The 25,622-nt window shown below is 38.0% G+C and overlaps 1 protein-coding gene across 1 annotated transcript; it reads left to right on the top strand.

Annotated features, from left to right (window-relative positions):
• Positions 1–2,338: 2,338 nt before the first annotated feature.
• On the top strand, positions 2,339–23,446 carry stard15 (StAR-related lipid transfer (START) domain containing 15). Its single transcript, XM_066716660.1, has 6 exons — positions 2,339–3,007; positions 15,969–16,116; positions 17,583–17,686; positions 18,585–18,702; positions 19,573–19,625; positions 20,649–23,446. Exons 1-6 carry the CDS (start codon positions 2,858–2,860, stop codon positions 20,856–20,858), a joined length of 783 nt encoding a protein of 260 aa, XP_066572757.1. The 5' UTR covers positions 2,339–2,857; the 3' UTR covers positions 20,859–23,446.
• The last annotated feature ends 2,176 nt before the right edge of the window (positions 23,447–25,622 follow it).

Genomic DNA, 25,622 nt, shown 5'->3' with positions numbered 1-25,622 from the left:
AGATGCTTCTCTATCCACACAACAGACTGTGATCTTCTGATCAATGTAGATTAATGTGGTGGAGGAACCCTTCAGAAACAAAGGTGCCACCTGAATAACCCTGAGCATAAAACTGGATCCCATTGATATGGTATTGACTCTTAGTGAAGCACTGCCCTCTGCTGGAAACTGTCGTGTCCTTCCATGTGTTTTGGTTTCTTTGTGTGCGATTTATTTCCAGAGAAGGACTTGCTTACAGGACAACTGCAATTCCGATAAGAAACCAAGAAGAGTGTAGTCTGAGAGGAGAACGCTTCTCGTGGAATTTGTACATAGAAAGCACATAAATGCAAGCTATTAATCAATAATTAGGTTCCTATATGAGTCATCTATAATCACAATAGATATAGCAAACAAAGTAATTCCCAAAATTAGACTAAGAGAATAACATGACAAGAACCCGGAGGTCCCAGTGGATCATATTCAATCACCTGGCTTGGTAGCTTGTTCCAGACCCCTGCAACTCTGCAAATGTGTGCTCTTCCTGATTAATGGGGTAAATGCTCCTGCTGTTTATTTTAAACACTTGAATCAAATCCCTCACCTATTGTCTCTCTTCACAACTACAGAGATGAATTCCCTTCAGTCTGTGTATATTACACTCCTTTGAGACCAGGGATGCTTCTGGTCTTTGTCTTTCCAGGGTAGTAGTTTCTCTGTTGTTACATGGGGATCAAACAATATTGCAAATGAGGTCTCACTAGTCCAATATATATTTATACATAATGTCCCTTGATACAAATCTTATGCTTTTTACTTTATATCCAATTTTTTAGTTCATAGTATAGCAATTCCACATTCAGTAGGTGGACAGAAAAACAAATAAATGCTGAACACATGATGGCACTGTCTCCTTATTGACTCGAGAGCGCCTTCGAAACATGTATCCCAGTTGTTTCTGTGAAGGTGAAAAAAGTGAAATTTTGATATGCCTAATGTTCAGCAAATGTGGCTTTCTCAAAAGCATGGCTACTTAACTGATCAAAAAGTTACCTAAAGCATAATAATCAATAACAGTGTTTCAAATCCTCTCTCCAATTGAGACTGTATACACTTAAATATATATTCAGTTTCATATTGTGAAAGGAAATGCTCCTGTTTCATTATTATTACTATCATTTCTTAAAGTTGAAATGAAAGATGATAGACTCATCTGAAGGTCATGCTTGATGTCGCTATGTTGGAGCTCATATGCCTGGTGCCATATCATTAACTGTGATAATCAGGTGTTAATGAACTGAGTACACTGAGATTTACAGTGTTTGTATTGAAGAATTTTTAGTTTGTTTTTTTCATTCCTGACTGAAAGTCAGAAGGGACATGCTTTCATGTTGAAAAGGTCATAATTAGCACATTACAGATATGTCAGTGTGGTAAGAATGTTCATTCGGCGAAATATTGATATATGCATGACGCAGTATTTCAATCATGTGTCTCTGATTCTGGGGAAGAAGGTGGTTTGGTGTTGTCGAGTCTCTGGCGCCTGTACTGGTGCAGATGCTTTTGTGGTCCATGGTGAATTTTTTATATCAAAACTGGGTTGCTTCACTGTACATATGTTGCCTTTTCTCTGAGCCTTCAGTTTACTATTTGCCAACACAATAGTATGATTCCCAGGTTAGATTTATAGCTATAAACTCTGTATAATAGTGAATTCAGACAGCTCCATATTTCAAATTCCCTTGCAGCCTTGCATTGAAGAAACTCAATACACCATTAATAATCCATGTAAGATTGCAGCCAAAATGCCCAGGTAAACTGCAAACCAAGCAGATCCATTCTCTTCCTGAAAAAGTCTCCTTTTAAATATATGGCTGAGGGATATACAATATTCAAACTAATATTTGATGTAATATATTTGTATTTATTAATATATTTTTGCAAATACAAATAATGTAAAATAACATCCCAAAATAGCATTATTAAGTGACAATTAAGTATGTAATTCAAACAGGACAAGTTTGCATATGAATAAATTGACTCATGTATATACAGTGTCTATATAATTTTCTAATCTCTCTATTGCAATGCCAATTTGCTGTCTATACCTGGACCCCTACAAAAATAATAATTTCCCCTTGTAGTAACAATTGCAGAAACAGAAACAAATTCAGTGTATAATGCTGAACTCAATGGAAATGGGTGTTTTAGGCTTCCTCTGCGTGAGTGTCACGACTCGAAATGCAAGCTTAGAAGAAGAGAGAGAGAGAGAAAAAAAAAAAACTGGGGGCGGGCGGCCGGGATGACAGAAAGAGAGTGAGTCTGAAGACACGCCGAGCAACCCGAGCCGCCGGGCTGATATTCCATCTCCCACTACACACAACACAACACAATAACCATCAAGGAAAGGAAACCCAGTTCAACGGAGCCACCAGGACACCCGATCCGCCCCGATCAGCCAGTCTGACTGTGAGAGAGGTCCAGTAGCCGCCCCACTGCAAGCCCGGGATATCACTGACAGCCTTATCTATATATCGGCCCCCGGCGTGCGACGAGTGACGGGACAGCGCTGGCGGTGCTGGTGCTGATGCTGAGGTATCGGTGCGAACCCGCGGCACCGGCTGGACGACAGGGGCGATCCAGACCCCCGCGAAATACAGCATTTTCCAAAAAAGTGCTCTCATTGGGAAACTATCTTCAACCCATCCATTAACCCAACACCTGCGTTAGCACAGAGATCCAGCGCGGAGGGAGTTTGTGCGAGATCCGATACAGAAAGTAGAGGAGGAGGAGGAGGAGGAGAGCTCGTTGTGTTTGCCTCACACTGTCTGCGCTTCATCTGATCTCTCTCCCAGGCGCCTGTGATCGGGGCTTCGAGATGCCGGTCCAGATCCCGGATGATTCCGACTTCTCTTCCTTCAAGGAGCAGTGCGAGAACCAGGACGGCTGGACCGCCCGCTACAACAAGGGGGGGGTGACGGTGTGGTGCAGGGACGGGGAGGAGAGCCACGCCGTGCAGAAACTGAAGGCAAGTATTGGGCTTCCCTCTTGTAATACGCACTGCAGTGAAAATAGCATTGCACATTGCCAGAGTGCAGTGTTAGGTCCTTCTGCAGTAAGTTATACAAGTTTGCTAGCTTGCATGCAGGTTATTATCCCATCAAATACAACGGGGATGGATGCATTCAACTTGCTGCCTTTTTTGTTTGTTTGTCTGTTTTGCTCTTAATATGCAGGGATCTGTCATTCCAGATTGCCCCACAAGTGATCCATCAAATGACAAGTATACATGGCAGTGTTTAGGTCATGATTGAGGATTACTTAAAAGATTAGTCTCATTTCTACATATATAGAAATAATGCAGACTCCAGCTGTACACAACATATTTCTACAGTCACACATCCCTTCTGTACTTATGCCATGCTTTGTGTTTTGCGCTGCAGTATTGATTTGCCAGCTTCCAGTGATGGCAGGTCACTGCCTCTGTAATGGCTTTTATTAAATTAGAGGCGTAGCCCACAAGATCAGTTTCTCTCTGGGATCATGTGTCTGCAAGCACTTAGTGTGTTGACACAGTTTTTAGTTTGATCAATCCCTGGATAAAACTAATGTGTATATGACACAAGGCCTGTGTCTGAACCATCACGCTCCTGGGGAATGTGATGTTTGAGGGCACTGTTGAGGTTGCTGTTCTTGTTTGGGCTTTTTCTTGCAGACATGGAAGTATTCAAGAGAATGGCCATTATAATTGTCTGTTGCTGTTCATGTAGATGACCAGATGCTATTACAAGAGTTTGTCTTCAGGTGTTTTATATAATTGGATCCCATACACTATTAAGAAAGCATTCTTGTTAGCAGTGTATTTCATTTGCCTTCCTAGTTTAAAATAGCCAGTGTCATTATGTTGTGTTATTTCATAACACTGTGGGGTTGCTGGAAATGAATGCCAGGGGTGTCCAACCTTGGTCCTAGAGATCTGCAATTAAATTAGTTCTACAGGTCATACTTCATCCACAATTTCTCAGGACTGCAGAAATATGTCAGTTTGTACATATTTTAGCAATTGGCTGGTTCAGTTAAAGGGAATCTGGTAACGGAGGCCAAAGGGTAGTCAGGTGTCAAATTTATTGAATATAGAAAAACACCTGCTAAAGTGATCAGAATTACATCTTACATGCTGGGTGATTTTAGGATGACCCAAAAAGTTTGCTGGATTTAGGTCGTTAAGGGACTTCTTTTCCCTCGGTCTCCCTCACCTTTTTGTAACCTAGACATTTCTTATTGCACAAATACATACCAGAGGCTACACTCAAAGTGTCATATTGTTAATTTTTAGCACATTTGGGCAGTTAAGAATTGATTGTGTTTATATTTTGTCTTTAACCAAATCACTTGAAAGGATGATAAAGTAAGAGCAGTCCACCTTTGAAGTATTAGGATCCATTATGTAACGAGAAGTGATTTTGGCAGAGAAATTGATTGAAATTAAGTGCAAATCACGTGGCTGAAAATGAGAAATTCTAGATAATTTGAAGGTAGCAACATAAACGACAGTTATGTACTACACATTTTGGCTGTTGAAGTATCCCTGTTTATACAGCCAGTAAGGATATACAAAAATAAAATAAAAACATGAGTGATATTGTACTTGAAATACTGGCACGATTTTCTAATTGGACAATTATAAAAATACGAAGAGGGCCTAGGAAGGCCATGGGTAGTGAGTCTTGATGGACCAAAATGTCTGAATAAATGACATTGGCGTAATTACATTATTAAGATGCTTCGATGGCTAAGATAACCTTTGCTCTGAGAACTCATTGAAAATAACCAGAATTTTTCCAATGCAACTGCCGTTCCCAAAGGCTCACTCGGCCAAGGTTTCAAATACTACTAAACTAAGCATAACACAAGTGAAGTGTTCTGCAGGGCTTTGGCAATGCTAATTGAGACTCTGTAGTATTAATTAAAATGAGGAGCCATGGCCAGTGAGAATTGCACACTATACTTATGACTTTGATGTGGTCTTTGTGCATCATACAACAGCTATAACAATAGCTTTACATGAATTACCATGTTTCATTAGCACAGTACACCACCATACATGTTATCATATTTTTACCACAGTAGGCCTGTGTTTTTATTTGATTGACTGGTTGTCGACCATATGATGTCACCGTTGTCTCTGCAGGAAGCGATACATTAGCGATACTAATTTAATTTAAATCAGGGTTTTAATTACTTATTAATTATTTAAAATAAAGGGAGGAGTTAGTGACTGTCTGAATGTAATAATAATAAAGACCCTGGAAGAAAACAAGACTGCGCAGACTAATAACTGGTTGAAAGCATTAGAAGAGAATTAAGTCAACTTTGAGGTACACCTTAAATCCTCAATTTCAACTGACACGATTTAAATCAAGTAATTAACTGTGAAGTTTAGATGGTTAAATTAGCTCATAAAGTTATAATAGTGTAAAAATGTAAGTATAACTATGCATTTGGTATATTGGTATATGTTTGTGTATTATTAAAAGGCTTTTACAATATTTGTTGTGTATTAAAATGATTAGCAATTCAGGGAGAAAGATAGGAGAAAGATATAAACTGTGCAGCAGCCATAATTTGGAATGTATGATTTTCATTATATTTTGTAAACTGATTGTAAGGAAATATACTAAATACTACATGTGACTATAATTGTAATGTAATATAACTTAATGAATTAATTATTCTGCCATTCATGCTCATAATAATACACATCCTTAAAAGTTCGCCATCTTACATTGAGAGTCTAATCCAGTATTCTCATAGGACCCTGCTTGGCAGTGTTGTTTCTGGATCAGTCATGGAGCATGGGATGATGACACAGTTAATCAAGACACAGATACAGTATGATAGACAAGCAAGATAAAATATTGAATATTTGGGCAGTTGAAGAACAGATAAAAGCTGGATGGAGGGGGTGGAATTGAAAAAGTAAAGTGACTCCATTTAAAAAGGTTGTTAATTTATTTACATGTAAAGGTCAGCAGATCACTATTATTATTATTATTTTCCCCAACGCCTAACACATTTGTCAGACATAATTTGCAGCCAAACTATGATTACATGCTTTTAAATGAAAATACTAGTTTCTCTTTCACCAATCAATAAACCCTTTTTTCCATAGACATCCTGTTACGAACAGCAGTGACAAATATCGATCTTCCTTCAGCAGCAGTTCTTAGACCAACTTGGATATTCGCAGCTATAAAACAGTGTGAATAATAACGATTTGACCATTCAGGAAGTCTCCATTACATGTACAGTCATATACCAAGACAGGACAAGTTAGGATACGCACTTTGGAAATTTAATTGATATTAATTAATAGCATTAAGTAGAAACCATTTGGACAGATATATAGTTTTACTGAGATAGATAACCAAAAAACAACAACAAGAAAACAATGTTGCTGAAGAGAACCCCTGATAATGTGATTTGTTGCAGAAGCATTTACACTAATCCTGCCAGTAGCCGTGCTGAGCCTGTCTCCCCAGGGATAAACACAATAGCTTCTTATCCCAGGGTCTCTTAGTCCCGAATGGCCATCAGGAGATTAACTTCTGGTACAGCCATGATGAAAAGCAAATCCTGTATCTTCCTTTAAATTAGATGCAGACCGCCTTTCATTTCATTCAACTGTACTGTACACAGGAAGAAGAAAAAAACAACTGGTGCGATAAACGTACACATTATGTCTCTGCAGCAAAACAGGACATGAAGTGCTGATACTAAATAGAGGAAGAATCATATAAAAAAAAAAAAGCTTTCAGACGAACATCAAAACAGAGTTGGTAGTATCCCAGGTACAGAAGCTGTCAAGGTGTCATACAGTGCCATTCGTAGCTCTATTTTCCTGCTCGGCACAGATTCTGTCATTATGCCAGTCAAAACCCACAAGCTGGCTGATATGAAACTTCACCAAGGGGATTTTATTGTAAAATTTGAAGTGGATGTGACATTCGATTTCTATAAGATGGTTATACTAAATATTGTTGAATTTAAGCTTGCGTTCCCCTGGTTCTGCTTTAACAGTAGGGGAAAATAGCTATTAAGATTAATATTTCACCTTAGTATTGAACACAACAGGTGGAAGGAAAGTCTATTTCAAGGCTTGGGGGATATCGGGCTTTAATTTCATACAAGTCAATGTCTGTGAGTGAATAACTCAGCCTTCCTGACTCAAGCAAATTTCGTGTTTTGTGCAAAGTAAATTTGTTACCAGGAGCTTGTGTTACTGGGATGGAAGCAGAAAGCCAATACAAAACAGGTAACCTTTGACTTCACATAGTAGATCATCGTGTTTGGGATGAGACTCAGTGACATGTTAAATGAAAATGCCCTTTATGAATGTGATTCATTGGGCAAGGAGAGTATGGTGGTGAAAAACTCAACAATTTGCAGTACCTCAAGAAATTCCGATAGTACAGAGTGGTAATTAAGTTTGTTCCAACTTAATATTTAATACAGATACAAATACAGTTAGAAATAAACCTTATTGCCATGTGTGCTGAACCTGATTATGAGTTTCGTTAGGAAATACTTCACTCATGGAATGGCGTAGAAAAGAAAAAGAACAGGAACGTGGGAGCAACACAGCGGGTGGAGGAGGTTCTTTGCAAAAACTACAGCTTTGTTTAATTCAGTTATTTTTATCTCATCAAGGACAAGTGCCACAGTGTGTTAAGACAGTTCCATTACATGAAGCTAATTACAGGGGGGTGTCAAGAGAGGTTTGTCTCTTCGTGAACAGATCCGCTCATAGTGTATTGTGTTAAAATCAAGGCCTGGTTTTATTGGGGCTATTGCTGTCCTTCTAATACATTAAACTGGGTGGCATTGTGCACAAACCCAGCACAGACAACAGTATTTTAAGAAGAGCGTGTAATGTATATAAAATAAGGCTTTTTAAACAAGTCTTTTTATAATCCACTCACATTGGTCTCCCGTATGGAATTCATATATTGTGACTCAGGCTGTGCTATAGATCTATGATATGATCTATGGTTTCATGTCAGTGTAGGCCCTGTTGTTTGTGTGGATGAATATACTTGTCCTGAACAATTCCCAGATCAATTTCTTGCAATATAATCAACATTGAGTACAGCATATAGGTATACTGAAACAAATGGTTGATATTTTGTTAACAGCCTTACTTGTGTAATGAAGGTAATGGCCTGGCCTTCTCACTATGGAGACACTATTAGGGAACATAATGCCAGCAAGTTGCTGAGCTTTGAAAAAGATCTATAATTAAGACAAGAAAACGAATTACACTGCAACACCTTTAGTCATTAGTTAGTCCGTTATTATTGTGCCGAAACACACACAACATTAATTACGGCAATAAACAAGTGCATTTCTGCTTGGACAATAATTTATAGCACAGCCGTGTGGTGTGCATGTTAATATATTATAGTAACACCTACAAAAACGATATCCACGTTAATGTAAGACACAGCTTGGGTGTACATTGATTTGAATTAAGCAGCCAACTGGAGTCTGCTGAGCTTTGTGTAACAGGGCCATTACTTCATCACAAGGGCCCTGTGACGTCACAAACCACAAAAGCAGAGTTTACACCTTATCCCTCATCCTACCGCATCCCCCAAGATAAAATTCTACTCCTTACTGCGGTCTCTTGGGCCTACCTTAGATCTTGGCGGCACCTGTAAACTGAACTGGTTGCAACTCCAGCCTTTTCATGATTTGCGATACATTCATGCATTCATTACTCCGGGGTTGTGATTATAAATAAAGTGAATGTCAAATGCTATACTATCGTGGTGATAAAAAAGGTTTGGTGCCTTTGCTCTGTCAAGGGTGTTTTATGGATTTTGTGGGTTCCTATGTTACCCCTGATGAAAGTACTCTCTTAATCAGTCTTCGTCTACCTTTGCAGCACTGGATTGATGTGTCTGCTGTATGTGGGTTGTTTTTTTGGGGCTTTTGAGCAGAAGCCATGGTCTCCCTGCGAGCAATAAAGGTTATTGCCTAACATGGATCTTGTCACATGAGAATAACATGGTGTGACGGTTAATGAAAATGTAAAATATGGCATGAAATGTAAATTAATTAATTAATTACAGCAAAAAAAAAACACATTTTCTGCTTCCACTGTGAATTCCATTCTTTCCCAGGGTGATTAATGGAGTGAATAGTTATAACAGTTGAATTTACGCTGGCATGAGCGTGTTATAAAGTTGCTGTGAAAGGTGAAATTTATGAGGCTGCAATAAGTGAAGGCGGTATTTTCCTCCAGTCCATTTCAACTTTATGAATGTCAGAGGTACCGAGAGCTGCAGAGCAGTGATAATTGCCAGAATAAATTAAACGCAGCACTCACTTCTGAGGCCTACATCAAAAATGGAAGCGAGAAAAATGTTTTACAAAACTTTGTGCAAAAGCAAATCTATATTAGGCAACGTAAAATACCCAAGACACATTGACATTCTTTGGGGAATACGCCAAACAAATCTGTGATATATCGGTAGATAGAAAATAAGCTGCATCCACATAAATATTTGTTAGTTTAATTACCTATAATAGAATTTGTAGATGTAGATTCTGTTCTCTTCTATTTCTCATGCATTGTATATAGAAAAATAAATACAATAATAAAGCAACAACACTTTGTTGACATATTCTTTGTGTAACTTTGCAGGTTGTGTGTTTTCTAACTGGTTGCCAGTGGGTCTCCAGATTCATGGAAATGTACCGTCAGTAAAAGTGTTCTTATGCACATGCAGATCAACAGGATGTGTAATGGGCAGCCTGGGTACAGTTTATTTGGTGAGTGCTAGGCCAGTTAACAGATGGTGTATTACTGTTTTTGACAGGCTTGGCCTCCTCTTTTCTCACTGAACCTGTCATTTTGCTGTAATAAAGATGCTGAATTGCATTGTAATAAAACCCAGCAGCTGAGTTTGCAGACGGTTTGAATCTGGTTTGAGCTAAATAAGTCTCACTGCTGAATTTCTGCTTGTCCTGCCCTCAGTGCTCACTGTTGTTCTGGGTCTTTTCTTCTGCTTTGTACAGCTCAGATCTAGAACTAATGAAAAAGCTGCTAACTTTGTCCTTTTTTTGACGCAGTGCAGAGGACTACAGTTTTCCTGCTCTGTAATTTCATTATTTTTTTATGAACCAGCTGCATTAATTTTGTTACAATTTGTTTTTACATAACAATAGTTAGCTTTTATTGTAATAACATACGTGAGTGGAAATTAAATATGATCCGAAGAGATTTCACCAAGAATCTTTTTTTTTTTTTTTTTACAATTACATGGGAGCAGTTTCTTATAGGCTGTACATTTATGCACATTGTTCTCATTGCTTTTTGCTAACCCCTCGGATTGAAACACTTAACCCTTTCACTACTTTCCCTCATGCAAAAGCCTGACTGTTTGACTGACTGGATGTTTATCAGATTGTCCAGTGCTCTGACAACATTTAGCACTTACAATAAAACAAAATATCTTGCACAGCATCTAAACACATACTAACAAGGCACATTATATTTTTGTCATTTATATAACATCAATACAATGTCACTTAGTTCTATCACTTGTAAACAGATCTATCCCTGATATATATAATTTTCATCATCATCAGTCTATATCCATCCACTGCTGGATGAAGGCCTCCTCAAGATGTTTCCACTTGCTTCGATCTATAGCTTCCCTTTCCCATATCATTGTTGCAAAATGTATTATTTAATCTTCCCATATATAAACATATAAATATATGCTATGTCATATCTTTGGATGTATTTATGTTTTCAAGTATTTCTCAAAGCACACTGTATTGGTATCATATTCCTATAACTTAAACGTATCAAGTGTCAAATCTGCTATCCTAGTGGTGTCAGAAAAAGAAGATACTCTCTTTCAAGCTGAATATAGCAAACATGACATATCTGAAAAATGCAAAACAAAGGTAAAAACAGTGTCACTGCTGAAACCTGAGCTCCTCTGTAAGACAAAGAATCAAAGCGTTGGGAAGAGACCTCCCACTGACCTCCTGGGTAGTTGCAGGTGGGGGCACCAAGCAAGGAGGGGTGAGGGGGTTAATAAGACAAGAATTTGGACTTCCAAACAAAAAGAGCTAATAGATCTCCCTTCATAATTAATCAGCCTCCCTTTGCCACCCCTCTGCATCTCAACATGAATAATTAACAGTGTTCAGAGGAGGACTGACGACATCCCATTCACATTCACATGGCAGCCTGACAGAATTATTCCAAGAAGCCGAGTGGAAAGGGGGAGCTGAGGGGAGCTCATGAATAATGAAACCAGAGCTAGAGGCTAGGAAGAGATTGAGTTACACGGAGAGTATGCATCATTACCTACAATGGTAACTGATCGCGTGGCATCTGTAATACCTTTAGAATTCGGTCTTGACATCACCCGTGCCATCGGAATGGAAGAGAGACCTTAAGGAAATTGAAATGAAAAATGCATTTGCTCTGTGAAGCATTTGGTGTCTTTCTGCAGGTTGCAACGTCTCTGGGCTGTAGCGGGGGTTGGATACAGAAAGTGCAACCTGGGATTGCTTATTAAAGTTAAATTGCACCTGTTTTTGTTAACGTTCTTCCATTCTAAACCAATGATCAGCTCAAAACCCCAAAATCGACAATATCTCTCTCTTGTCATTGTTTTTTCATCACACATACACTTCAAATGATATTCATCTTCTTAAACATATCCCATTATTAGCCCTAATAACAGCCAAAACGTCATCGCTTGCCCACACCCTACAGCCTTTCCACAACCTCCCAACCCCAGACAAACGCAACCCCGAATGCAACAGATGTCTAGATGTTCTGGGGAACGCAGACAATACCCCAAGCCAAAATGGAATTCTAGTTTCATCTCTAAAATGAATTATTGTTTCATTTATCTTTCATTCCTTCTCCAAGAGTCACCAACACCCATTTTCCTCTAGTGATTGTATAATTATCTGTGGTGAAATTTGCGTAGTAACTATTATTATGTTTTTCTTGATGCGAACAAAAATGGATATATATGAATAACTCCCAGTACTTTGTTCTTCAGAGACACAATGCCCACCATTGATGGAACTATACACCACATGACACTCTCCACACAATGATTTATCTCCTTCGTTGCCATCCTTCTGCTATAATTGTCCTTCATGCCCATGCATAATAAAAAGCGTCAGCCCTAATTATGACCAACACTGAAGGCATTGTTTTCAAGTGCAGGTCTTAAAGTCTGCAGGAGGCGTCCAGCACTCAGGCCCGATTACCGCTGTGTATAATAACGGGCCCAGGGCACGGCGTCACCAAGCACTGAACTTGCAGACTCCTGTGGATTAGATATCCTCTAGGTGAAGAAGTTACAGCACTTGTACGGAGCAAAATATAGGATTCCGGACAATATTGTATGCGCCCTTTTCTTGGGTCTTGCTGTGTTTAATTCATTATCAAATAAACCCAAAATCCCATTGAGGAAACATCCAGTTCATACAGATACCTTATTTACTTTTTTAATTGTTAATAAGTAGGTATTGCATTCCCTGCTTCATAATATTTAACACATTAAAAGAAAATATTACAACATGAGTCATAACAAAGTTGAAGGTTTGAACAGAATGTTATGACACCACGAGGAGCTGAAATTATTTTCTGTAAATGTGCTAATGAACATCATTTTGAAAATGTAGGATGCTGTGGGACTTATAAAATAACATATTTTTATTACACCTACTGTATAAGGCCCTAAATGTATTCTCCTAAGTAAACAAAGCCAATGATTAAGCTTCGTCATGAAGTCACATTCTGTAGGTTTAATTATTTAATTATCATTTTTTTCTCACTTGACACCTTAATTAAAACAGTAAAACTTGTAAAGGAAGACAATGCCTTACTCATTGCATACCCTCAAGCAATTTTAATGTGCTCTTTTCAAATTAGACCTAAAACATGTTTAGATTCTTTAGGGGCTTTATTGTTTGACTTTTGGTTAATTTTTAATGAAATTTAGCCAATAATGGTCTTTCTGCTTGATTGTTTTTTGTTTTCTTTAACATATCGAAAGGAAACTTGTGCTTGGATAATTTGTTTTTAAAACCCTGCCAGGACCCAATTCTGTTAACACACGGAAATTAAGGAGCATATTGTGTCAACTGTATTTTCCTGTCTTGTTCTCCAGTGATATAAAACTTAAACTTAGGCAATGGCAATCTTCTTATTATGTTGTATGCAGCTTTCATCTCCAGGCCCATTCTTTATAGTTAATTTGTTTGTTTGTTTTGTCTGATTCCCAAGCAAAATACCTGTAATTCGTGGCAGTCTTATTTGGTACTGTAGAGGAATGAAATATACATGGCCACTACACTGCAGTGTTAGAGGTCAAGCAGTGAAATAAAGGAAACCAAAGTAATCGAGAAACAATAATAATGCCACCAAGAACCTGTTGAAGAGCAAATCACAGCTGGGATTTTCACTTATTACTACACTCTGAAAGCGGAATTCAGAACCGCTGCCTATTAATTAATGGAATAGGTTAAGGCAAAGGAGGGCTTTTTCTGACTGAGATCAAAATGTATCTCAGGCTGTGAGATTTGAAGTGGCTGGTTGGCATTTTAAAGCCTAACTGAAGGTTGCAAGGGAAGTAATTGGTATTCAGGTATGGCATTTAGAGAGAAGGGGGTTTTGTATTGGAAAAGACTAAGAACACTGTGAAAAAGGGCACCCCGTATTTAAACCCTCATGTTTTATTTACATTTCCTTGCTTGTTTCTGTTATATTTATGAAAAATGCAGTCCGAGACCAATTCGCAAGGGATGTGTCCCCCCAATAAATGAGGATGAAAAACACGTTTTTCTAATAGCTTAAGACATCTTGGAAGGTACAAGCAAACGCTGAGTGAAAGGAAAAGATCGTTTTAAAAATGCATTAAGGTTCAGTTTCCAAACTCTGGATTTTCTTGTTTCAGGAAGTGATATAAAGTTTAATCTGGAAATTATGAGATTATATACTAGTATGCGTCTTTACATGTTGCTGTAAGATCTAGGAATTTACTTGATAATATAAGTTGCCACGGGGAAGACAAATCCAGTGAATTTGTAGTGTTTTCCGCTTTCCTGGAAGTTATGACACAACACATCCAGAAATCCTGAAAATGCTTAAATTCTGGCTTTTGACATCCCCCATTAGGTGGGGTTACTTATGACTGGAATGATCTGCTATACATCTTATTCGCTATAGCAACACGTAAAGACGTATAAAACCATCCTTGTAGGAACCTGCGTGTTAGGCTTTAAACACAGGAGCTTGTGAATTATATAAACTCTTTTGAATGTGAATCCTGACATTGAATATAGTTAATATCATTTCTTCATTTGAAGACCTAGATGTTCTTTGAATTTGAATTTGCTTGCTGAAGATGGAATCATAATTGATTCCATTAAGGGAACGTGCTTCAAACAGTCTCAAAATGATTATGTTCACATTACAGAAGAAATTACCAACATCAGGTCTAAATTTAACTTTTTAACTTATATTCTAATGTCTGAAAACACACCAGGCTTTGAGATTTAAGATGGAGATTAATCTTCCAGTCTTGTGTTATATATATAATTTTAACGTATGTATTTATGTATGTATGTATATATTATCCAGACAGAGGTATATTCTTCCGAGCTGGGTTACTTCAAAAGCAGTGGACGTTGTCCTTTAGTTGCAAATCAAACAGATAACCAGCCATATCATGCACTGTAATCATCATTTTAGGCCAGTTTAAGCCAGTAGTTAATTCTGCTAAGCCTCTCTGAGCTGCCGAATGTGGTAAAGTTATTACTGTGAATGATATATAGAGGCAGACGTCCAGGTTCAGTGGACCTTGACTCTACCTCCACTGTGATCTTCTCATTCAAGTCGGGCAGTGTGAAATATCAGCTCCGGTCTGGATGGCATCCCAGGTTTCACAGCCCTAATTAATGAGGACAATTCAAGGAGATAATGGTTCACAGAGCATGGAAACCTGAACAGTCACTTCATCTTGGATGGTATACCAAATTTACAGCAGGTGATTACTTGCCTGCCCAGCTCCATTGTGTGGAACTCTTACCTAATCGGACAAGAAAGAAAGAAAAAACTTGTGTCTACTTTGTCTTACTTTCGTTTCGCTCCGAATAAAGCACAGATGCGTTTCAATTTCTCCACTGCTAAAATAATAATCTGCTATATCATAACAAAACACAGAATAGATGTTACATGTATACGTTCTAATGTTTTGAATCTGAACAGAACAAAAAAGTATTCAAAGAAAGGCAAATCACGAATTAAAACATTTAAAACTGTGCTGAGAAAAGGAGAAGGAAGTGAGAAAGCAAGGAAGGATGAGATAAGCAAGGAAAGCTTAAGTGCTGACTGAGCTGTGGTTGGACGTGCAGTTTCTTAAAGTATGCCAGAAACATTGGGTAGGCCTTTTCAATCACTCGCTGGAATCAGTTTCTTTACTAGAAGTATACGTTACACAACCTCTTTGATCCATTGCACGTGTAAAGTAGGGGATTTTAAACTGCCTGTTAAAAAGTCAGACTTCCCGACAGTGAGATTATTAATGCCAGTGTTTGTAAATATCTGGAAAAAGGTGGAACTAATGGTGATACTAATGAAAAAGAGATCCCACTTGAAGTTATTATGCTACAATTATCCATTAAATTGTTTTGCATATTTAAAAAAAGGGATGTAACATTTAACATGATATTCAAGTTTGATGAATATGGGCCACTGTGTAGTGCAATGTGTTTAATTGACAGTAAGCTAAAGATAATGTCTTGTAATGGTGGGTAAATATCCCAGCTGTACTTCCTCAAACTCATAAAATGTAATGATTCTAATCAAAGACATGTTTATTTTCAAACTCGGTTAATTTGTGCTTCATGGTAGGTCTTTTTTTTTTTTTTTAATCTTTCAGATGAGAATAGTCTGTAAGGATGTCACAGCAGAAACTCTGTACGACGTCCTCCACGACACCAGCTACCGCAAGAAGTGGGACACAAACATGATTGAGACGTTTGACATCGGGAGGTTGACTGTAAACGCCGATGTTGGTTATTACTCCTGTGAGTGACGTTTTCGTGTTGCAAGTCCGAAGCGTGAGATGTAGTATCACACTTTCTCAAATATCAGCTGGCGCTTCACTTGTAAAAGCATCCGTTTGCAGCGACAGATAGGGAACCCTCTGACAAACATAATTGACAGTGTATTTGCATTCATTATTTTATTTCACCCCATATATAGTATAAATTGTATCTGTGTAATACATTAGTTATCGTATAATTTCACAGACTATTAAGCCAGCTAGTCCCCTGCCCATACACATACAAATATCAGTCATAAAGTTAATCTCTCTCTCTCTTCTCTCTCTCTCTCACACTCACTCACTCACTCTCTCCCTCTCTCTCTCTCTCTCTCTCTGGCTCATACTCATCCATATAAATTAGCTCCCTTCACGGATAAATGTAATGGTCAAAGGGGCTTGGAGACTCATCATTATCTTATCAAGAGACTACCTGCCTGGTCTGGAACAATTTGATTTGATTTAGCTGTGTTTCAATCAGAAAGGCTTGACACAAACAAATACATACTCGTATACACACGTTCATGTAAGGGCAGGGGCAGATGATACAGTCCTGTTCAGCTGGTAGCTCAGTTTGGAGGTTTACAGCGGATGTGGCAGTGCTATAAGGTATTCATGTCAACAGGGCATAATTCTGTGCCGTTCTCAAGCACTGCAGGAATCAATAGCAGCTAATTTAGTGCAGCTGCTGTCTTCGTGAACACCACTCCAAGATAATCATCTGAGCCAGCGGAATGGCAAGGCTTTAGAGGACATTAAGACTGATGGTGCATGAGTTTACAGAATGATTACCCTTCTGAGATGCAACACTTGAATGTATTCAATTCTATTTTTCAATTAAAGCTCTTTTTGTAGTGTGTATCACATAAATTATTTGGTCTTTAAACAGAAACCTTGGTGCTCCTGTAAAGCTAACCCTTTTTGTACACAGAGCGTTCAGCAGCAGCTGTGCCACTTGGCTTTCTTGGCATGGTGGCCTGTCTCTGTAGTGTTTCAGTCGGCAAACTGCATGTGCTTTCTATTCCCAGAACTGAAAGTCATTTTGGAGTTGAAGTTTAAAGTGAGATAGATTTTTTTAAAAGCACATGTTCCTTTGGATGAGAAGATTTCCAGCCATGGGGTAGTTTGTAAAATAGCTGTTCCCTGTTGGGGGATGTTGTCGGTAACAAATCATAGAAACAAAACATGCATAAACGCATGATTGCACCAGTGTAATTACTGTATTTTGAAGACGCATATGCTTTTCTGACCCCTTACTTCTACTTTAGGGCTTGATTTTGTTGGTGATCAATCGCATCTCTACCATAGTTGTGTTTCTTTTCTGCCATTCTTGCCTTCAGCCTCCCAAAACAGTCCTCAGCATGACTTCACATGGAAATTGAACCGCAGATGTTGAAAGAAAACACAGTTGGAAATGCACAGGCACTAATATTGTTTGTGTTATTACAGGGAAATGCCCCAGCCCTCTAAAGAACAGAGATTTCATCACACTGCGATCCTGGCTTCCTCTTGGCAGCGACTATTTGATCATTAACTACTCGGTTAAGCACCCAGTAAGTTGTTCTAAAATATATATTCTGTGTAAAGTAATTGTAGGTCATCATGTGTGGTTTATACCTATATATTAACAGACATATATTGCACATAACTAAGTCCCTATCTGGGCTTAAGAGATATGTAACAGGTATAATTGATAATTGATAGCAGTGTCCAGTAAGTGTTCACAGTCATTTGAGGGATAACTTATATCTATAAGACTATTGTAGAGGGCCTTACTATCACAATAATAAATTCTATAAAACCAATTACGGTTCCAAATTGGAGGGATATGAAAGCCATTTTTTATAGCACCAAAAATGCTGCCTGACTGGCTTAGACAATTTATTATACAAGTGGGACTACTTAAGCCATTGAAGTACGGTAATCATAGCTCGTAAGATGTGCGTGTTGCCTCTTGCAGCACTTTTATCTATGTGTAGCTATTGCTGTTGATATATCTGTGTTGTCATGTGAAAAGTTGATGCGTTTTGCTTTGCACTACTCTACTGTAATGCTCTCCAAGCAGGGGGAAATAATAAGAATGGGAAATGTATTATTTTCCCGTCTGTTACCCATGCTATGGAAATTGCTACCATCTGACTCTTTCTTCACAGTTCATTCTGCCATAAATCCTAACAGAAATAATCCCTTGGTCAAAATAATGATTGCACAAAAAAGCCTATGGAATACTACTTTAATTATGCTTTCTTGATGCTTTTTAAAATGGCTGCATTATTATTATTAATGTTTATTTTGGCTGTGTTAACACACTTGCATTTGGGCTTTTAACATAGTTTGCACCACGGCCACCAACTAGACTTTGCCAAATATTACATTTCCTCTGCATTGTTGGTTTATCTGAACATTTGAAATGACTGGTGTTGAAACAAATGTGATTCAATATTTCCCTAGCAATATCCTCCAAAGAAGGACTATGTGAGGGCTGTGTCACTGCAAACAGGATACCTGATCCAGTCCAATGGGGTCAGCTGCTGCACCCTTTACTATCTAACACAGGTCGATCCAAAAGGTGAGGATTTTATTCGGTGTCAATAAATTATACTTTGTTTCTCCTATATGAATGCATACTTTCTCAAAGCTGTGTCTGGCCTTTTGAAATGCACAACAAGACTAACTAAGATATGTGGGGCAAATAACATTATTTGATAAGGTTTATTAATGGCCCTTTTTATTTATGGATATAAAATGGACAAAGACAAGTTGATGTGATGCGTTAACTTGAATAAATGAAAGCAAGTTCAGCTGTAAACATTTTTTATTGTCGTACTCCTTTCAATCCTTCATTGTGCCACTATACCCCTGTGAATTATAATGCTCCATCACGGTCTGTGGTTAGTCTGTGCTTCAGTATCGTAACCACAAGAAGAAGGAAAAAAAGCAATGTATATTTCATTTTTGTAGGAGTTTTGCCAAAGAGCAATAAGCTTTCAATTCAATAATTAATATCTGGGATTTTTCTTGTATTGTGAAAACCCTTATTGGACACCTTTGAGATTTTGATGAAGAATGTTAGACATAACCTTGACGATAATCCAAAGAAAAACAGACACAAAAATGTTGTATAATCTTGTATATGTTTAAATGTTTTTATTTTATACCATCGTAACATCGATTTGCCCTAGCTTTAAAATTGTATTTTATAAATATGCGATTGATTCAGACCTAGAAATCATGCCAAATGAGCAAATAATCTATTCACTTAACTTACTGAAACCTTATCCCTCCAAAACTGTGGCCCTTGAACACTGGATTTGGAAACCTGTGTTATGCTGACTTTTTATTTTATTTTGCACCCTGTAATAAAGTTTGTGGACCTGAGCCAGTTTTCTCAGGATGGTTGGAGTGATTTGTGGTCTAAACGCTCTTATTTTTATTACAGGTTCTTTGCCCAAGTGGGTGGTGAATAAGGTCTCTCAGTTTGTTGCGCCGAAGGTAACTTTAATTTATTTATGATATATTTTATGCTTCATGTCTCTCATCTCACCTAAAGTGCGTGGGTTCATGGAATTCCACTGCTTGTTTGCAGCGTCTAATTCCAGATACACAGCAGTATCTGCTTGGGATTTAAAGCTGAATTTCTCAGGAGCAATTACCCGTATTATTTTCTTCATTTTCTACTGTGGGAGCTTTATGCATCTATCTTTTTTTATTGCTGTTATAAAATTGCAGTTCCAAAATGCAACTGATTTTTATTTTAGCCTTTATTTTAATAGCCCATAGCTTAACTTGGAAGAAAGACATATCCTTAGGTTGTTTACAACACAAAGTTGTGTTTAGGATGACTACATAATAAGTCTTCATCCTTACACTCTTCATTTTGAGTTGTTTATTTTTGAGTTTATGCCTACTCCTTACAAAATGTGGTTTATATTGCAAATACTCTACTTAAACAAATTAAAAACAATCCTCTAGGATAATAATAATATTAATAACGAATAATCATAATAATGGTTTGAAAGTTGTCAATTACTTTATATATTTACTTTGACTTCATGAAAGCTCATTACCTCTTAAAACTCATCTGTGATAGCAAAATCCTTTTTGTAGAAGCTGTTAATAAATCGCTATCTTGTGCTGCCATCAAGTGGTAGAACATCAGATTGTTTTCTTTCCAATGCAAATGACCACACAATCCTGTTTGTTAAAGGGATTTATTATATGAAAACGCACTACTAAAGTCGCCACCCTTTTGAAATGTATTGTGGAGCATCTTTCTCATAGTTTATTTCAGTGTACAGTAGATGTTTCTGCATGTGTCACCTCTTGATTTATTTAGGACATTACTTTTACACTTTGGACTGGTTTCTCGATTCCCTTTTCGACTCAATATATTTTGTAGCAAAACAGAACTGGTAAATATATATGTACAAAGGAAAAGTATTATTGACAAATTAGTGAGACTACCACGCACTATTAACCTGGGAAGCAGCATCATGGGTGCTTTCTCATTGGCAGGCCATGAAGAAGATTTACAAGGCGAGCCAGAAATACCCCGAGTGGAAGCGGAAACACAACCCCAATCTGAAGCCGTGGATGTTCCCCGAGCAGAACACGCTCCCCTGCATCAGCCTGGCCGACCTGTGCCTGCAGCGCGCCGACTCCCTGGAGAACATCGACGAGAGCGGCCTGAGCGAGGAGAAGGGCCACATCAGCGACGAAGACTAGAGCTTCTCCAAGGAGTCCTAATGACGCCCTCACTGCGCCCAGACCACCCTGGCGATAACACAGCGGGAGAACAGCACATGGTGACTGTGGGTGTACATATGTGTGTGCGTGTGTGTGTGTGACATACATATTGTAGTCATTTCCCTCTGTACTATGGAATTACATCACATTATATCAAGTGTTAGTGTCTGTTTATAGGCAGGGTAAGTGACTGATTGCTTATAACTTGCCGAGATAGCATACCACCTGTGTTTTTTTTTTTTTTTTTTTTATATCGTTGAATGAAGTGGCAACCTCTGGTGGCAAAACATGCAAATTCTGCAAATGTGTTTGGTGTCCCTGTGTGTATGTACACTTCATTTTGTTGACATATGTGTTATGATTTAGGAGCTATAAGCAGCAGAATGTACAGTGTGATTTTCCCAGAATAGACACATACGCACCGTGCTCACAAAAGTATTCAGTTACTCCAGCATGGGAAGGGACTTGGTTTGACAACTAGTGAACGTAATGACTTCTTTCATGATAGAAATTTGTAGAAAAGGGAAAAAAAAAACAGGTTTCTCATAGTATTTGTATAGTGTCAGATGGGTGTGATATATTAATTGCTGAGAGAAAAGAATGTAGCTAAAACAACAGAAGTTTTAATGGTGGCACTTTTGCACTAAACAGAAGGTTCATGCAAATAGAAATATAATTTAAAGACTTTAAAGAAGGAGAGTAGCACAACAGCTGGAGAACAGAGGTGTGTTTTTGAGCACTAATTGCTGAGCTAATAAACTATTTTATATATTTGTGAAGTGTAAAAGTAACACAAGCAAGATTTTCTACATTTCTACATTCTGCTCTCTGTATAACATGCTATCACACAACCTGAGGCACATATACACACAGTACAGAGTGAATAATAACATGATGATCCCCCATGTTTGTTTGAAACTCACACACACATTATGTATTCAGAGTTCAGAAACGGCAATGCCAGCTCCCTGTTTAGTATTATTTTGAATGTATTTATGTATTTTGGAGTTTTGTGAACTGATATGTATTGATACATTATCATACATAAATTGCAACACTACTGATGCCACACAGTCATGGGGCGACACTAAGAAATATAGCTTATGAGACCTAGGCAATAGATACAAAGTTTAAATATCATTTCTCAAGAGAAAAACATGTTTGTCTGTATATAGATTTTAGAGCACTATCAATTATATAAATTTGTTATGTATTAAAAAAAGAGAAATACTATTTAGAAAACCTAGATTTAAAATAAATCTATTTTGTGCATGTCAGTTTTAAATAAAGGCAGTGTTTTCTTATCTGGCCTTCAGAGTGTTTCGGTAGATTGTTTTTAAGATGCATGAATATCAATCAGTAACAATGGGGGGGAAGTATCTTCATATAAAAAACCTCCCAGAATACTGTTCTCATGGAAATATTTAAATTTGTATTAAAAATACTTTAAATTAGCTGGACACTTTTGTAATTGCAAGTCAAGTAACAATTAAGAGTTGGCTTAATACGTCTCACACAAGTCAAGAGGGCATTTAAAAAATAATAAAGGCAACTAAAATCCAAGTATGAGACAATACATATTTTTGGGGATGGCAAAGATAGGCATGTTAAAATATCACCCTAAATAATTCAAGCTAGTCAATGTCTGCAAAAAACAAAGAAAGAGAGAGACCTGAATAGCACTAACAGATTGAGCGAAGTGTAAGAAATCAAATGTCAACACAATATCCATGTCCTGCTGGCAGGATACAACCCAGTAGTACAAATATTGACTTTCTATTTCGCAGAACCACCTTTTAAGATTAGATTATAAAGCATGTATGTTCTACATCTCTTAGTCGTGTGTGTATATATGCTCTTGATAATGTAATTAAATAGCATCCTCCGTTCTTAAGTCTCGCCCAAGTTTCTTTATCCAAATAAAACATATTTACAACCCTCGTGTTTTGCTTTCCATGCATATATTAACTTGGAATTCATGAGGATAAGAGAAAACCTGTTTAAAGAAAATCGCCATTTTATTCACCACGATAACTTGGGAAGAAACTAAATAAATACAAAATAAGAATTTCACTAAATGAATTGGATCCTTGTACAATCCAAAGAGAGTGACTGTATATATTGATATCTAAGAGTCTAGGAGTGCTCAATTACAGTCAGACTGAATTAGTTCCTGATGTAAATAATGTTTAAAATTCTACTTGATTTGTGTGTTTAGGTGTATATTTAGGGACATACGGGCCTACCAAGTGTGAAGTCAAGTGGATGCTGTCCAATCAGACTACAATTTGAGACCGGTCAATTGTACTTCAACTACTAGAAATGGAGGTCATTAATGTTGATGTGGCGTTTAAACCAAAAAGAACTGTTAATCTTACATGACTGTCAGTTGGATCCTTTAAGGTGCTGGTTCTCACTGTTCAGTTGCACATTTTCTTAACAGTTGGTTTCTCTAAACTTACTGTAGGTTTGACACCTAACTTTTCTGCTGTGCCTTGTGTCCAACTGATGAGAGGGTTTGTTTTGTGTTAGGTTTCTCTTTTTAAATAAAGACATTGCTGGTTTCAGAGTGATTTTGTCATTTTTGTGAGGCTGTTGGACTTTGCTTTCCTGAATTATAAATTTGACTGCACTGTGTCATGTTATTTAAATATTATTTCCTGTAGGCTGTACTCACAATCTACAAAATGCATGCAGCAGCAGTTAGGAATATATTATATACACACACACGTATATGTGACAGTGAGGGAAAAAAGTATTTGATCCCCTGAACACTCTCTTAAAGGGAGTGCTCCTAATCTCAGCTCGTTACCTGTATAAAAGACACCTGTCCACAGAAGCAATCAATCAATCAGATTCCAAACTCTTCACCATGGCCAAGACCAAAGAGCTGTCCAAGGATGTCAGGGACAAGATTGTAGACCTACACAAGGCTGGAATGGGCTACAAGACCATCGCCAAGCAGCTTGGTGAGAAGGTGACAACAGTGGAAGAAAGACAAAATAACTGTCAGTCTCCCTCGGTCTGGGGCTCCATGCAAGATCTCACCTCGTGGAGTTTCAATGATTATGAGAATGGTGAGGAATCAGCCCAAAACTACACGGGAGGATCTTGTTAATGATCTCAAGGCAGGTGGGACCATAGTCACCAAGAAAACAATTGGTAACAAACTACGCCGTGAAGGACTGAAATCCTGCAAGGTCCCCCTGCTCAAGAAAGCACATGTACAGGCCCGTCTGAAGTTTGCCAATGAACATCTGAATGATTCAGAGGAGAACTGGGTGAAAGTGTTGTGGTCAGATGAGACCAAAATCGAGCTCTTTGGCATCAACTCAACTCGCCGTGTTTGGAGGACGAGGAATGACCCCAAGAACACCATCCCCACCGTCAAACATGGAGGTGGAAACATTATGCTTTGGGGGTGTTTTTCTGCTAAGGGGACAGGACAACTGCACCGCATCAAAGGGACGATGGACGGGGCCATGTACCGTCAAATCTTGGGTGAGAACCTCCTTCCCTCAGCCAGGGCATTGAAAATGGGTCGTGGATGGGTATTCCAGCATGACAATGACCCAAAACACACAGCCAAGGCAACAAAGGAGTGGCTCAAGAAGAAGCACATTAAGGTCCTGGAGTGGCCTAGCCAGTCTCCAGACCTTAATCCCATAGAAAATCTGTGGAGGGAGCTGAAGGTTCGAGTTGCCAAACGTCAGCCTCGAAACCTTAATGACTTGGAGAGGATCTGCAAAGAGGAGTGGGACAAAATCCCTCCTGAGATGTGTGCAAACCTGGTGGCCAACTACAAGAAACGTCTGACCTCTGTGATTGCCAACAAGGGTTTTGCCACCAAGTATAAGTCGAAGGGGTAAAATACTTATTTCACTCATTAACATGCAAATCAATTTATAACTTTTTTGAAATGCGTTTTTCTGGATTTTTTTGTTGTTATTCTGTCTCTCACTGTTAAAATACACCTACCATTAAAATTATATATATATATATATATATATATATATATCAATCTATACTATACTAATAACACTTGATGAGAATATGTACAGATCAGTTTAGATCATTGTTTTGTAACAACTAGAATTCATAACCTATTGACAAAAGCATTTTATATGTTTTGTTATAAATGGGTATTAGCATACCCATAATCACTTTACATTAATTGTAATATAAAAATGTTTTTATTTTGGAATGCTGAGATATAATAGGGGGCAATGAATGTTTACATGAATGCAATAATTAAAATATAATGAACATACATTTAATTTTCGAGTACTAATAATACTCCCGGGTGTGTTAAAGGCTTTATAAAATGGCTTCTGGAGACACTAACATTGTCTAGACTGTGCAATGTTATGAATACACACCAAGCAAAGTCAATTCAAAATGGTGGGCAGGAGACAAGAAAAACAAAGATAATTTTGAAAAATCCAGAAACCTTGACCTATTTTTCTAGTGAACAGGAAAGTATATGCTTACACATATGTGGTTTGGTGTCTCCTTTTCTACATTTCATACACAAGTACACATTTGGGGCCACTCCTCATAATCTGTATTGTCTCAGGCACTTCCTATTTCCCTTTTGGCACACTTCCTGTCTGCTTCAGGGCCAGATTGGAAGGAAAGGAAACACCTCAGCTTGAGGCTCTCAGATTTCTCACAGGACAGCCCAGCATTTCCAGGGGCAAGGTCTGTTTTAAGCACTCGGGGGTTTCATTGGTGTTTCTGGGA

This window comes from Amia ocellicauda, chromosome 11 (genome assembly GCF_036373705.1).
Source record: "Amia ocellicauda isolate fAmiCal2 chromosome 11, fAmiCal2.hap1, whole genome shotgun sequence".
NCBI classification, from domain to species: Eukaryota; Metazoa; Chordata; class Actinopteri; order Amiiformes; family Amiidae; genus Amia; species Amia ocellicauda.
This window is presented reverse-complemented; position numbering and strand designations above follow the sequence as displayed.